General features: G+C 36.5%; 1 protein-coding gene across 6 annotated transcripts in view; it reads left to right on the top strand.

Annotated features, from left to right (window-relative positions):
• Positions 1–14,287, top strand: part of ARHGAP12 (Rho GTPase activating protein 12) — a 110,680-nt gene that overhangs the window by 93,557 nt on the left and 2,836 nt on the right. For all 6 annotated transcript variants that reach the window (XM_061178049.1, XM_061178041.1, XM_061178032.1 and 3 more), the window contains 7 exons: positions 3,589–3,690; positions 5,985–6,083; positions 8,861–8,963; positions 10,495–10,611; positions 12,406–12,504; positions 13,827–13,904; positions 14,004–14,138. In XM_061178049.1, the coding sequence (XP_061034032.1) occupies positions 3,589–3,690; positions 5,985–6,083; positions 8,861–8,963; positions 10,495–10,611; positions 12,406–12,504; positions 13,827–13,904; positions 14,004–14,138 (733 nt within the window). The remainder of the gene's footprint in view (positions 1–3,588; positions 3,691–5,984; positions 6,084–8,860; positions 8,964–10,494; positions 10,612–12,405; positions 12,505–13,826; positions 13,905–14,003; positions 14,139–14,287) is intronic.

Here is a 14,287-nt window from a genome sequence, read left to right as displayed (position 1 = left end):
AAAGTGTGTAAGTATGTGTAATATATTTTGGCATATACAACACTCATGAATATTAAAAATTGATGAAATATGCAAGATGCTTCTTAATTAACTCTGTAATTAAGATTGTTCAAAAAGGGTTTGAAAGAATCCTAGCTTTGTTTCCCTGCTTGGTCACCAGCTAGATCTTTCGTAGGTAAAATGTTATCCTGTTTATACCGTGAAATCACACCTAACCTGAGGCTAACACATAAGCCCAAAAGACAAAAATCACCTATAGTGAAAATTTCCCTTGAGTGTCTCTCAGGAAGATGCTGTGAGAAGTCAGTCTCTTGCAGAGCCAGTTTTTTCCTTTGATGTTAGAAGAGATTGCTTCTCCTTCAGTTGGGTTCAGATGGTTTGTTCCGGGGCCATGCTGGAGAAGTATGGTTCTTTACAGATTAGTTTCACACTTGGTGCAAAAACCTATACCGAGATCCACTGGAAGAAATAGCCAGTTCAAATCTTACAGTCGACTCCAGGGCATATACTCATCGATGGGATGCTGAGCAAAATCATCCGTACTGTTTGAAGCTCTGTGTTTAGAAAACCATGCATGCTTTGTGTTTATTTTTGGTTTCATGGGTAGTAAAAACTGAGTAAATGAAATGTGCATATGCCACACGCAGCTCCACTCTAAGATAATTTTACACCAATGCTGTATCATCCAGAATCCAGCGAGCCTTTCCTTCTCCTTGGGATAGGTAGACGTCACTTGTTTTCCGGAAAATATTAGTTATCTCCCGGGTTGTTATATCAGTAACTTAAATTATACTTGCCCTTTTCTTACTTCCTTCACGTCATTTGTTCAGCAGACATAAAAGCCTGCTCTGTTCTGGGCCTGGTGTTAGGCTTGGGGGTTCAGAAGTAAGTAACGTGACCCCCGTCTTCAGAGCTTACACTGTAACAGGGGGACCAGCGCGTGCACAGTCACAAGACGACACGACATACACTGTGTTCCTTGCAGATTTAAATACTCATATTCCTTGAGTATTTCAAAAGTCACCCCACAGATATTGGCAGTTGTTCAAATTCATTTATACGATGCTTTCAAATTTCTAAAAGTAGTGGCTTCTTTGGACCAGATAATACTTTGTTGTGGGGACTGTCTTATGCATTGGGGGGTTCAGCAGGTAACAGCAGCACCCCACCTCCAACTGAAAGCGTCTCCAGACATTGCCAGACGTCCCCGAGTGGCAGAATCGCCTCTGGTTGAGATCCACTGTCCTAGAGGAAGGGGAGGGCAAGCTGGGTGGCAGGGTCTCTCCCGAGAGAGGACGCAGACAGGGACCAGAAGACGAGGCCCGCAGACCACAGGAGGGGCTCAGGGACTCCTCTCCATTCCCCCAAGGCTTCTATTGTGAGTATACGGGAGAACAAGTTAGCTTAAAGTAAGTTGTATAAAGCATTCATCTTAAAAATAAAACATGAATTTATAGAATAAATTCAGAAGTCAGAAAATACTCTTGAGATAAATTCTAGGGCCTTTGAAAAATATTTTGGAGGTGCAGCTTGGCCTGTGTTACCTGCTTACAGAGTCCTATTTTTGTCCTCGCTGGTTCCGTTATGGTTTTCTCTTGTACGTCATTTTGCCATTGTGCACTGTAATGACATCGTCATTTTCTTCCCTTTTCCCATCAAGTCATTCTGCCGGCAGGGCTCAGTCTCTGAGCTCCTGCTCTCGCTGCTTTCTTCTTGGACAAACTCTGTCAGCCGCCGGCCTGCTGTCGCATATGTAAAATCTGCTCCTGTGTCCGCTGTCACTGTATGTGTTCTTGTTGCATGTCCTTTGCCACGGTAGTTCTGTTTTCTTTGCCATGAATGCATTGGAGCGATGATTATAGTAGAGAAAAGCAGGACTAGATTTTGAGAAATAACGGATAACAAACCCAAAATTTTGCCAACCACATTGAAGCATTTTTATAGCATTCCATGTCATGTGATAGTATTGATATTTGTATTTGGTTGCTATAACTTATTTGGTTGGCTACTTATATCTTACCTTATAGCTAACTATCTACAGAGCATGTCATGATGACAAGTTAAATTAAGTTGATTTCTATCATTTTGTTAAATGTGTCCATTTAAGTTTTGTGACTTTTGAGATATATCAAATTTGCTCAGAAAGTTATCTGTACCCATCATAGCTTTATGATTAATTACATGTCTTTTGAATGACAGAAGGTACTAAGGAAGGCAAAGGCTTTGTAGAATTGTTGAAATTTTTGTTGTGAATTTTATTATGATACCACTAATAAAATTCCATGAAATACCCTAAATTTTGTTTTGAGTCCACTAATAAATTCCATATAATATCCTAAGTTTTGTTTAGTTATAACAAGTATATTATTTAAGTCCACACTGAAAAGATGAAGCAAACGGGAACAGATGAAGTCAAACCATTTATTAAATGTGATACTACGAAGTAGTCATTAATGTTATGAATAGCGGTAAGTTATCACAAGATGGGGGGGTAAGATCCATTTCCAATGACAAACATAATTTGAAAATATTTTAGCAAATAAAATTTCCTGTAACAAATCTTTATGACCTTAAAGATTACAATTCATCAGCCCTTAAAGATTTTAAAACCCCCAAACCCTACACTAACATAGGAATGCTATTTTCTATTCTCAGTTAACAGACTAAACAGAAATTTAAGTTACGATAGCAAGATACAGAGTAGGTCTATATTTAACATAAATGTTCTGATATTTTCTAATCTTTTCCTTATCTGGTTAACAAAATATAATAGCTAAGTGCGGCTTCTTCTCAAACCGCCCATGTCAGCTGTTTTCCTCTTCTGTTCACGGTTCCTCATTAAATTGCTGAGGCTTTAGAGCACGTGGCTCTAGTTTTTATTTCTAGCAAAGGCTGAACAGAAGAACATGGGGCTTAGGATTTTGTTTTTACAAGTTATTGTTAGTTGTCGACAACATAAATAGTTGATAAGAAAATAACCCTTGAAAGCACAAAATCAGGTTTAGAGAATATTTATTAGGTGGAAAAGAACTTGGTTTTCTGTCAGATATTATTTATACGTATATAAGAATATTGCCTTTTGAACACATCATTTTACCTAGTCATAGATAGTTTAGAATAAATTCCAAAAAATAGAATTGCTAAGCCAAAGGATACGTGTGTTTATAAATTTGTAAATATAGTATTAGCAATTTTTCTTCTCTAGGAGTTCCAATCTATATCCTACTTGCAAATGAGGGCCTGTTACTCTGTAGCCTCACCAATGCAGTTTTTCATCGAACTTTTTTTGTTGTTTTTGCACTAATGGGTGAAAAAAGATTTTACTATGGCTTTATTTTGTATTTTTCTTATAATGATGGAGGTTGAGCCATTTTGTTTCCTTTTCTATGAACTATATATAATCATGTCTTACATTTTTCAATTTCAATTTAAAGTAGGAATTGTTATTTTATAATATAAAAAGAGAAGAGGAATTTGAGGTGACCACCTTTTTGATTTATTGTTAATATAAAATTGGCCTTATTCTTTTTGGATACACACATGTACATGAATATAACATAAAGGTTTTTCCTTTTTTCTAAAACGAAGTTTGGGAGTAATCAGTCCAAACCAGAGTTCACGGTGGACCTTAAGGGGGCGACGATTGAGATGGCTTCAAAGGATAAATCCAGCAAAAAGAATGTATTTGAGGTAATAAATTATTCTTTAAGTATAATCCACATTCTTCACCATAGTAATTTCATGTTCTGTGTTGAGTTATTTCCGGAAATGGTCTTTCAGTGTGACTAGTTAAGGCAAAGTTAGTCATTAAGTTACTTTGTATCATAATTTAAGGAAAAAAAGCTGGTGTAAAGATCTGGCTTCATTTGCATAAGTCATTGGATCTCAGACGATGTATTACAAGCCTTTGTTCCACAAGTCGTGCCTTTCCCCAGCAACAATAAAAGGGTGTGGTTCCCTTTGCCTACCAAATCTAATATTAAAAAGCAAATTAAAACCTTCCTATTTGTCATTAAAAGCCCGCCGCGGTAATACATGATCCTGTATCAGTTACTTATTGCTGCCTAGCAGACCATCCCAAAACTTAGTAGCCTGAGGAGAGAACCGTTCTGTTTGTTTGGTTTGGCCTGTGCGGAGCTGAATGCTTCTTCTGATCTCACCGGGACCCGTCACCCGGCTTCAGTCATCCAGTGGCTTGACTGGGGCTGGACGGTCTAGTTCCCCGCTCCAGGTTGGTGCCAGCTGTTGGCTGGGCTCCTTCTCACCATCTCTCCTCCTCAAGGAGGTGACCCCAGGCTTCTTCACATGTCAGGGTTCCAGGCGGGCCAGAGTGGGAGCCGCAAGGCTTCTTGGGGCCCGGATGTAAGAGTCAAACAGCAGTGTTTTCTGTGGCTTAAAGCAGGTCGCGGGGCTGCCGAGGATTCACGGCCCCCCCGCTGGTGGAGGGGCAGCAACACTGCACAGGGCTGCGTATGCAGAGAGCAGGGGGCGCTCGGCCCGTCTTTGCAGAGAATCTCTCCTGTCTCAGGTCTTTCCTGCTTGTCGTCTAGGCAGATTAGAATAGTTGATATTTCCCGAGTGGAACCAGGGTTTTCCTGTCTTGATGGTTTTCACTCCTGATGAATCTGCCTTTAATACCAACGGCTGCTGGTCTCTCCTTGTCCAATGTTTCCTCTCTTCCAAGACCCACAAGAAACATTACCACAGCACAGATGCTGCTGCTTTATGCTTTTAACATAGCACTTGTTCTCATGTACCTGGAGCTTTCATCATCTGTAAATTATTCCCCCGCTAGATTATTAAAAAAATTTTCTTTTCGAGCAAAGAGACTGCATGTTTTTCCTTATTTTTATAAAGTGAGAACCTCTAACAGAGTACCTTGGCCCACTCTCTAGAAGAAATGCAGGAAAGGAAGTCACTGTTACCTGAGGTAGCCTTGTTTCATTCCAGAATGAAGAAGGTCCCATGGTCAATTAAATTTGGGAAATAGTGTATATTTTATTCCTCTGTTAGGAGGTCACAGTGCGCCCTGGAATAGCAAAACTCTGAGAAGTCTTGAAGGATAGAATCTTGTTTAGCTCTTTTCAATCCAGCATTTCCCAAATTAACATCACATAATGAGTTCTTTATTTTTTTGAGGAATGCCTTTTAAAACATTACTTCAGGAGCTGTTTGAGGAATATATCTCAGAATGTTGTTTGGGAAATATTGCCATATGTTCCTCTAGGAAAAAAGAAAATCAGACACTTACCAAACAGAAAATAGAAGGAATGATTTCTATAAATACCTCAAAATTCTTCCTCAGTCAGGTGAGAGAAACTTTGAGCCCAGGAGATCATACATAAATGGGTTATTGCGTTCATATAGAATCATATATAGTGTCCTTACTTTAGTTAGTTCATGATTTGACAATTTAGTGATGTTTCTGTCCAAAAGGGTTGTGACATTTATTCTCTGTGCCCTCTCTTTGTACCAAGTCATTATAATTTCCTATTATATAGTCAATATTGAAAGTCTAACTCTTGTATATTCTCTTTCTACATATATTTTTTTAGCCAGAGAGAGAAATTCTCAAATTTATGTTAAAATACTATAGATTTTATTTCTTAACAAATTATGTTTCAATTCTCATTTAAAATGCACAGCATAGATACTTCAACTTATTTTTTAATGATAAAGTATTCTAGATTCCAGCAAGTTTTATGTTGTTTGTGTGACGGAGTTTGGGATCCTAAATTATTAGATTTTCGTTGAGAATTTACTGTGAGAAAAACGTCATGTTTTGTACAATAATCCAGCTGGTATTCTTTTATACTAAAATAAAAGATAATTCCATCACTGTGGAGTACTGTAACCTTTCCACTATTAATATAATATATGGCATCCAATCTTCTGGTGGTTTTGTAGACTTTGAATTAAATGTATTTATTTTCTTCATTGAAAGCACTAACCATACTTTTTTTTTTTCCTTCTTATCTCTAAAGCTGAAAACCCGTCAAGGAACAGAACTGCTGATTCAGGCTGATAACGATGCTGTTATCAATGAGTGGTTTAAAGTTCTTAGTAGCACTATCAGTAATCAGGTATGTGTTTGACTCAGGTAAATTTTTGTTTTTGACTTTAGAGCTGTTTTTCTTTTTTTTTTTTTTTTTTTTTGGCTTTCTAACTGGTTATTATATATCTAGTTTCCAATTTATATTTGAAAAAATACTTTAAAAAAATATATATTTTGACAGAGGTAGGAAAGATAGTGATTAGTTTAGCAATTCCCAGGGGCTGATGAGTGATTTAACATTGTCATTTATAGGATTTCGCCACCAGTAGATTTCACATAACTTTCACATGAGGCATTGGTTCAAAAAAAAAAATAGCTCAGGAGGTAGCGACAGTCTAACTGTGCCTAGTACATAGTATTTATTCATGGAGTGAATGCTTTGGAAATCATCATATTTGGTGGAAACAAGTCCTGAGCAAAATGGTGAGATGCATGAAGCTGTCGTCTTGTCATTCGTACTTTTTCTTTCCTAGTGACCTTTCTACTCAGAGTACCCTCATGTTCCTGGAAAACTTCTTCTCATGTGTATTACAACCAAAAAGAACCTCGCATTTATATTCTGAAGCTGTGTTTGTAAGAGCAATAATAAACAACTAGAAGCTGTACTTTCTTAGCCTGTACTCTTACCCCCTCACCATATGGGGACATGGTTCCTGATTAAGGATCATGTATCAGTGACAGAAGTGAAATGAAAGTGAATACTTACGGGAGTATGTGATACAGGTTTTAAACTAAATGGAGACAAAAAAAGTTGGGGAATCACTGGCTTTAGTAGAGATGGAGATGTCTTTCAGAGACTTTACAGGTGATGCTTCATTATTAATAAGGTTTGTGATTGTACCAAGGTGTTCTCCTTCTGTGGGTCTCAGTTTTTCTACTTAAAAAAAATAGAGAGATTGCACTGGATTGTCTCCAAGTATCCTTTTAAGCTCCAAAATTGTATGATTCACCCAGTTCAAATCACCCAGATTTGGAATCTGAGTATTCTTTAACTCTTCCGCCTCCAACTTTTACCTCTTCTAGCAAATTATTTACCAATCTAGATGTGAATTCTTCCTTTGCAGTTTGAAATATTGTGTGATATTTCTGAACCTTGTCCCTTTCTTTCCATTTATTCCTGAAACCATGAACAGGCCTTTAAATGTTGATATTAAGAGTAACCTCCTAAACAGTTTTCCTTATTTCATCTCATCCCCCACCAATGCATTGTTAATGCCACTACTGTATGAAACTTCCTAATGTCACTTTTATAATCCTCCCCTGCACAGAAACCTTACGTGACTCCTATTAGAATTCAACAACCTGAGCCCCGTCTGTCTTTTCAAATGTACCTTCTGCTCTACCCAGAACGGGCTTGCAGGTCTCGTCACTGTAATGTGCTCGCTACCCCTTGAAAGCAAGGGTGCCTGCGTCCATCTCACACACATGTGAGTGCCTTACGCACTGGGGTATAGCAGCGTGCAACCGGATGCTGCACCTTTATGCATGGAGCTTGCAGTCAAAGACAGAAGATTACTGAGGACAGACAACTGAACAGTTAATATAATGAACATACAAAAACTCTGATTAAGTAGGGGCTAATCTAGTGTAGGGATCAAGGGAGGCCTTGCAGAGAAAGTGGCTTTTTAAATTAAGGCCTAAGGGTTCAGGGAATAAGCCAACTGAAAAGAGAGGAACATATAATTGACTCTCAAAATTTTACATGTGTACTGTTTACAAAGTGGCAAAAGATACTGAGGGCAAAGAGATGGGCAAGATTACAAAACTTTATTAAGAGACATTGACAGAAACTTAAATGAGAAGTATATCATGTTCATGGATTAAAAGATTCAGTTATGTAAAGATATAATATTCTTCCAAATGACTTATAAATTTGTAGGTTTGAGATTTTTGAATCTCATTCAAAATCCCAGTAGGTTTTCTGGTGGAACTTGACAAACTTATTCTAAAATTCATATAGAAATGCAAAGGGCTAAGAATATGCAAGACACCTTTGAAGAAGACTTGCTGTAGCATATGTCAGGACCTTATAAAGCTGTGTATCCATAATGGGGTAGATATACAGACCTGTGGAACAGAATAAAGAGCCTGGAGACAGACCCACGTACCTTTGGACACTCTGTGCCAGGTAGAGCATGTGCTGGGTCAGCTGGATGTCCGAGAAGAATTGGAGCCTTTCCTTACACTGTGCACAAAAATAAACTCTGGGTGGAAAAAGGACCTCAGAGTAAAAGGCAGAGCAGTGTTTTTAGCTTTGAGAATTCAATCCGCTTTTTAACTTGTAAAAGTGACCGTAGTTAGGCTGTAAATGAGTTCTAGGATTTCTTTCAATTCCTGATATCCGTAGGTCTGTGAGTAATGTCAATTAACTATTGACACAAAGTGCAATTTTAAAAGATTGTTGGTGTGAAGCAGTTAAGGTACCATTGCTAGTTAGCTTTATCTGTCCTATTATCAACAATGTAGCATCATCCTGTTCTATCACCACAGATTATAGCCCAACCTTTTAACTGTTATTACTTGTCACTTGATCAAAATGAGGCAAGATAACATCACCATCAGTACAAGCGCATTATCCTTGTGAATTATCAGTAATTTTTTCTTTATCGAAATTCAGAGTTAATGCCATCAATGGGGGTGGGGAGAAGAGTATTTTTAAAGATTTATGAAATATCTAAATCATATATCCTGTATACTAATTGGTTCCCTAAAATCATTTGGAAGAGTTGATTACTGATCATTCTGAGAATTACATCTAAAGTAATAGCAAAAGTAATATGTGTTTGGAAAATCTCTAACCAACAGACAGTAGAACCCGATGAAGCGATTGAGGAGGATATACCAGATTCACCAGGAATAGAAAAGCACGATAAAGAAAAGGACCATAAGGATCTGAAGAAATTGCGTTGTAAGTTTTCTTGCCCTGTGTTGCTAGTGGTTTGAGTGAGCTTATTCTCTTAGCAAAGGTTTAGAGTAAATATATAAAAGCTGAGTGGACTCTCCAGTGTCACAAGACTTCTGAGATTCAGGAGTTGCAGCCTCAGTGGTTCAGTGTTCTCTCTCCTCATTAACTCATCATCATTTTTCAGCCTAATCGTATGCACCCCGATGGCATCATATTAATTTTAAGAGATTATGATACCCTTTCAAGAGAAAAAAATGGGCACAACAGAATGCGCTTATGTTGAGGTCTCTAGGAAGCTGAACTTTATTGATTGGAAAATATATAATTACTGTTTAAGATTCTAGATAGACTCTTAGACATTAAGAAGTCAGAAGTCACGGGATATGTACCATAGTTCCCTATTGGATGCCAGGCAGCCGCCTCTAGACTGGGATATGTCTGTGCATTTAATCTCCAGATCACATATTATGTGTACAGGACCAGAGAAACGCCAGCAGTTGTAAGGATTTCATTTTCTTTCCTTTTTTTTTTTTTGGCCACTCCATGCTGCATGCGGGATCTTAGACGGAACCCGTGCCCCCTGCAGTGGAAGCACGGAGTCCTAACCACGGGACCGCCAGGGAATTCCCAAGGATTGTATTTTCTAACACAGGCCTCTTGTGAATTATGTGCTTTAAATAGGCCATTACCCGTGACTTGAACCTGCTTAAATCTATTTTAACAAATCCACATTTAACTGAGAAATTTTTGGTCTTCACATTAACTGAATGATTAGAAAATCAGTGTTCCTTTTTTTCTCCCACATTCTTATGAAGTTTAGGCCTATTACTGACACTGTCACTGTATAATAGTGTAAACCACGAAACTTTTATTGTTTTAATTCTTTACTAATATATTGTTTGTGCTCTCAACTTTCTTCAAATATGGTTATTTTCAAGAAATTTACTTTCTGAATTTTTATTATTGTAACCCAAAGAGAAATCAGGTCTGCAGGCAATGTGGAAATCCAGGTGGTCCCATCCTTAGCTCAGAGTAGAGATAATTATGATGAGTCTTAGCTTGAAGTACAAATAATTGTGATGGATATGTATACATATATATCCCCTGACTCCTAGTTCAGTGAGGATGGGGAAGGGTAGGGATTTTGTTTATGTTTTATGGGTTGGTTACTTTATTTTTTGCTGGTCATTTTACCGTCTAAACCTGATGGAGAGTCCAAGACTATATATCATTTGTGAAATAATGAATATAAATTAGAATGACTTACAAATGTCTTGGCACATATACTAAAGAAGGCACAGTTTGCGGTCAGTGCTTAGTGATAAAAATGAAATGTTTCATTTGGTTTGTCACTTTGAAATTGTGTTAGTTTTTGATTCTTCATGTGTTACTCTTAAACCATATTAAAGTTAGAAAAACTGAATTTATATACTGTGATTTTTTATATATGAGATTAATATGTTTTGAGTACTAGGTGGAAAAATTTTCATCAAAAAAGTATTTTATAAAATGCTTAATATCTATCTGTCTTAAGCCACGAAAGTATCTAGCATAGATTCTTCAGAACAGAAAAAAACCAAGAAAAACTTAAAGAAGTTTCTCACACGACGCCCTACTTTGCAAGCTGTTCGTGAAAAAGGTTATATTAAAGGTAGGTAGAAGTGATGTTTATAATAATGAACTTCGGCCCAAATCGGAAATAAGACATTTTACATTAAAAGCTGAAAATTTTCCAAACGGTAAAAATGTCTCATTCTTTATTCATAAAGTTATCAGGTTCAGTGATTAAAATACATTTGAGTAATTAAAATTGATTTTTTAATGCACGTGAAGAGTTTATTTTAACTAAAGCATCGAACAGACGTAAATACCAAATTAGCTTTTTAGAAACCCTGTACCAGAGGAGCTACATGGATGTGATGGGATGGCGTGGCAGATTTTCAGAATGACAGAGTTTTAGTTTTGAGATGCACAGATCAGAAGAAATTTCAAATAAATAATCACTAGCTGTAGAAAGAAAGAAAAAATAATGTACAATTTTATTCTTGATTGTTTGCCTTCAGTTCTCATTTAAGGTAATTTTAAAATTAGGATAAAGTGTTTTTTTGAACTAATTTTTGCGTTTTATTTTCATGTATAAGAACCATAATGTACTAACAGAATTTTTTCTTAATAGGAAAGTATTCTTTAAAATCACATATACTTGTATATACCTTTAGTTTTTACAAGCATGTTTAATTCCAAAGATAAAATTTTCTAACACATGACTCAAAACAGAGACATTTGTTCATAATAAAAATATAGGAAAAGGTAACATAATTTATACCATATATGTTAGAGCTGTCTTTGATTATGAAGTTTCTAACAAAGACCATTGCAGAAACATCTGTTATGCAAAGCATCTAGATTAAAATACACAAACGAGTTTCATTAAAAAGCTATTTAAAACTTCTAGGAAGAGTTCAGCTAATTAAGTGATTCAAATTAGCGACCTTAAAGAATTAAGGGTAGACGGGTACCCCCAGATAATGCACGTGAATTTAGTACATTGAGCTTAGAACCTTAAAAAAAAAGCCTGACAAATAAATGAATAGAAACTGCGGCTCATTGTTCGTCAGACCTTTTCAATGAGAAATATAAACGGTTGCCACTTTCTGGTGGTGTTCATCCACTTCAAATACTGTATTTTATTTGTTTTCCTGAATATTTAGCACTAATGTGGAATTTCAAAACTGTTGGGTTGAAAGATTACTAGAGCGGACTTTGATATATTTTGTGAAATCAGATGTTGGCACACGATGGACTTGTGTTGTTTTGGTTTTTTTTTGAATTTTATTTTATTTATTTTTTTATACAGCAGGTTCTTATTAGTTATCCATTTTATACATATTAGTATATATATGTCCATCCCAATCTGATGGGCATGTTTTAATAGTTTAAAAAATATTTGAGTATTTGCTAAGTGGTGGACTTGAGCCTCAGTGCTGGGAATACCTATTGGCATTCAAGAATTAGAGGGTCCCTGCCCGCATGAAACTTCTATAAAGATGAGAGACAAGGTAATTTAGAATAATGGTGACTTACGTGAAGAATCTGACATAGTGATAAAACAGAGTGACTGGAACTGGGCTGCCTTAGGATGGTCAGAGGGTTCTTAGAAGGAGGTGACATTTTAGCTGAGACCAGGAGTGATGAGAAGGAGCTCCGTTTGGGGGAAGGTTGATCTCTGCACAGGAGGAGAAGGTAAGAAGGGAGCCCGGCAGGAATGAAGGAGGGTGTTCTCGGAGCTTGGAGTCGGAAGAGCTAGGCGAGTGCAGGTCAGCCAGGCGTGCGTTGTGGTGAAAGTGTCTGCATGCAGGGGTATCTTCTCTTGCACTGTGCATCATTTAGCCATTTTGTGAACTAAAGTTTAGCAAGGTGACTCATTTCTTGAAATCTCTTTCAGATCAGGTATTTGGAGCCAATCTTGCTAATCTGTGTCAGAGAGAGAATGGCACAGTGCCAAAATTTGTGAAGCTGTGCATTGAACATGTTGAACAATATGGTAAGAAAATGAATTTTTTTTTTTTAAAGTTAAGCACACAACCCATTGTTTTGCCATCAAAATCCCTAGGATTTTTATGATTTTGAGTGTTGCAACCAAAAGTTCTTTATAGTCATAAGTTGTCAAGAAAAGCATCTTTTTTGCAAAAAAACTTATTGTTTTTGTATTGTTTCAAATTAAGACCTTTGCAGTCATCTATTGCATGTTCAGTACTTAGGGTTGATTCAGCATATGGTATTCCTTGAAGCCATTGGGAGTTGGCATTGGCTTAAAATGGACGTGGTGATTGTGAAACTGTTTATTAAGAAATGATCCAGCAGTGTAAGAGACAGGAGGAGAGAGTGTTTACTTACTAAGGGGAAGTTTCTTCTGTTTATAATAAAAATGAGATGACATTCCCAAACTGGCTAAATCAACTCTAAAGTGTGCAAATAGACAAATCCTCTTTAGGTCATTTCCTGTACTTCTGAAGACTTAAACTAATTTCTGTTTTGGTTAATTTTAACATGTTTATAATATTGATACTAGCTTTTAAAATAGCAGTATCTTGACTGCAGTCCCATTAACTTATATCAGTATATCATCAGAAATATCTTGTGTAATTAAAATATTTGCATAAAATGTAATTTCTGCTAGTCACAGATCTCTGACTCTCAGCCTGACAGTAGAGATGCCATGCTACTTGGCTTTACTAGAAGTTAAATGAGTAGCACATTAGATAATGTTAGGTGTGTGCATCATTATCATTTACTGAATATATGAATTTTGGGGCTTCATTGTGTGAATTTCAAATGATTCTATTTCACATATAAAAGAAATTAATAACTGTATCAAATTATCAGTTGTTATAGAACCATTATTTTAGTTGCTGGCTTGTATTAAGTTTATTTATTACAAGCACTTAATATGAGAAGCACTTTGATTCAGGGAGCACCTTAATATGTACATTTACACTCTCAAATGACGTGCAAAGAAACGGGTGGGCTGATTTTTATCTACTGGCTTCCTTTACTTTTTGAATTATCTTCAGGTGTTTGCCGAAGTTTATCTTAAATTGCTAGTATTTCAAGTTTGAGATGATTTCCTTGAGATGGTGATCCACAGTCTACATGATAAAGTAGATTTGTTGCTGTTTACCAGACAATTCAGAGTGAATCTCCACCCCTCTCTCTCTGCCAAGCATCTATAAAAAGCCATTTAGAGGAAAAGAGTAATTTTATTTTAGGCTAATGTTAGTAAATAAGAATTCTAAAACATGAAAGCATCTTTAGAAGAAGACAACAAGAACTTTAAACATAAAATTATTGTTATTTGTCTCTTAGGGTTGGATGTTGATGGGATTTATAGAGTTAGTGGCAACCTCGCAGTGATCCAGAAGCTGAGGTTTACAGTCAATCATGGTAAGATCATATATTGTTACATACAGAATAAATAACTCATGACTGTTAGAATTGGTTTAAAATAATTTCAAAAACTTTCCCGTTCCTACTGTTTTCCAGATGAGAAATTGGACTTGAAGGATAGTAAATGGGAAGATATTCATGTCATTACTGGAGCACTGAAAATGTTTTTTCGAGAATTACCAGAACCTCTCTTTACATTTAATCATTTTAATGATTTTGTTAATGCAATTAGTAAGTATGTAATTAATGCCACTCAGTTTTTTCCCTAGATGTTGAAAACCCTCTGTAGCTGCTACAACACTGTTTGATATTTTAAACAAGTTTTTTCAAAGGATTGTTTTACTCCAGAAATTTTAAATGTAACCACCAGGTGTCACTGT

The sequence above is a fragment of the Eubalaena glacialis genome, chromosome 2, assembly GCF_028564815.1.
Source record: "Eubalaena glacialis isolate mEubGla1 chromosome 2, mEubGla1.1.hap2.+ XY, whole genome shotgun sequence".
NCBI classification, from domain to species: domain Eukaryota; kingdom Metazoa; phylum Chordata; class Mammalia; order Artiodactyla; family Balaenidae; genus Eubalaena; species Eubalaena glacialis.
Note: the sequence above shows the minus strand (reverse complement) of the source record. Positions and strands in the feature narration are given on the sequence as shown.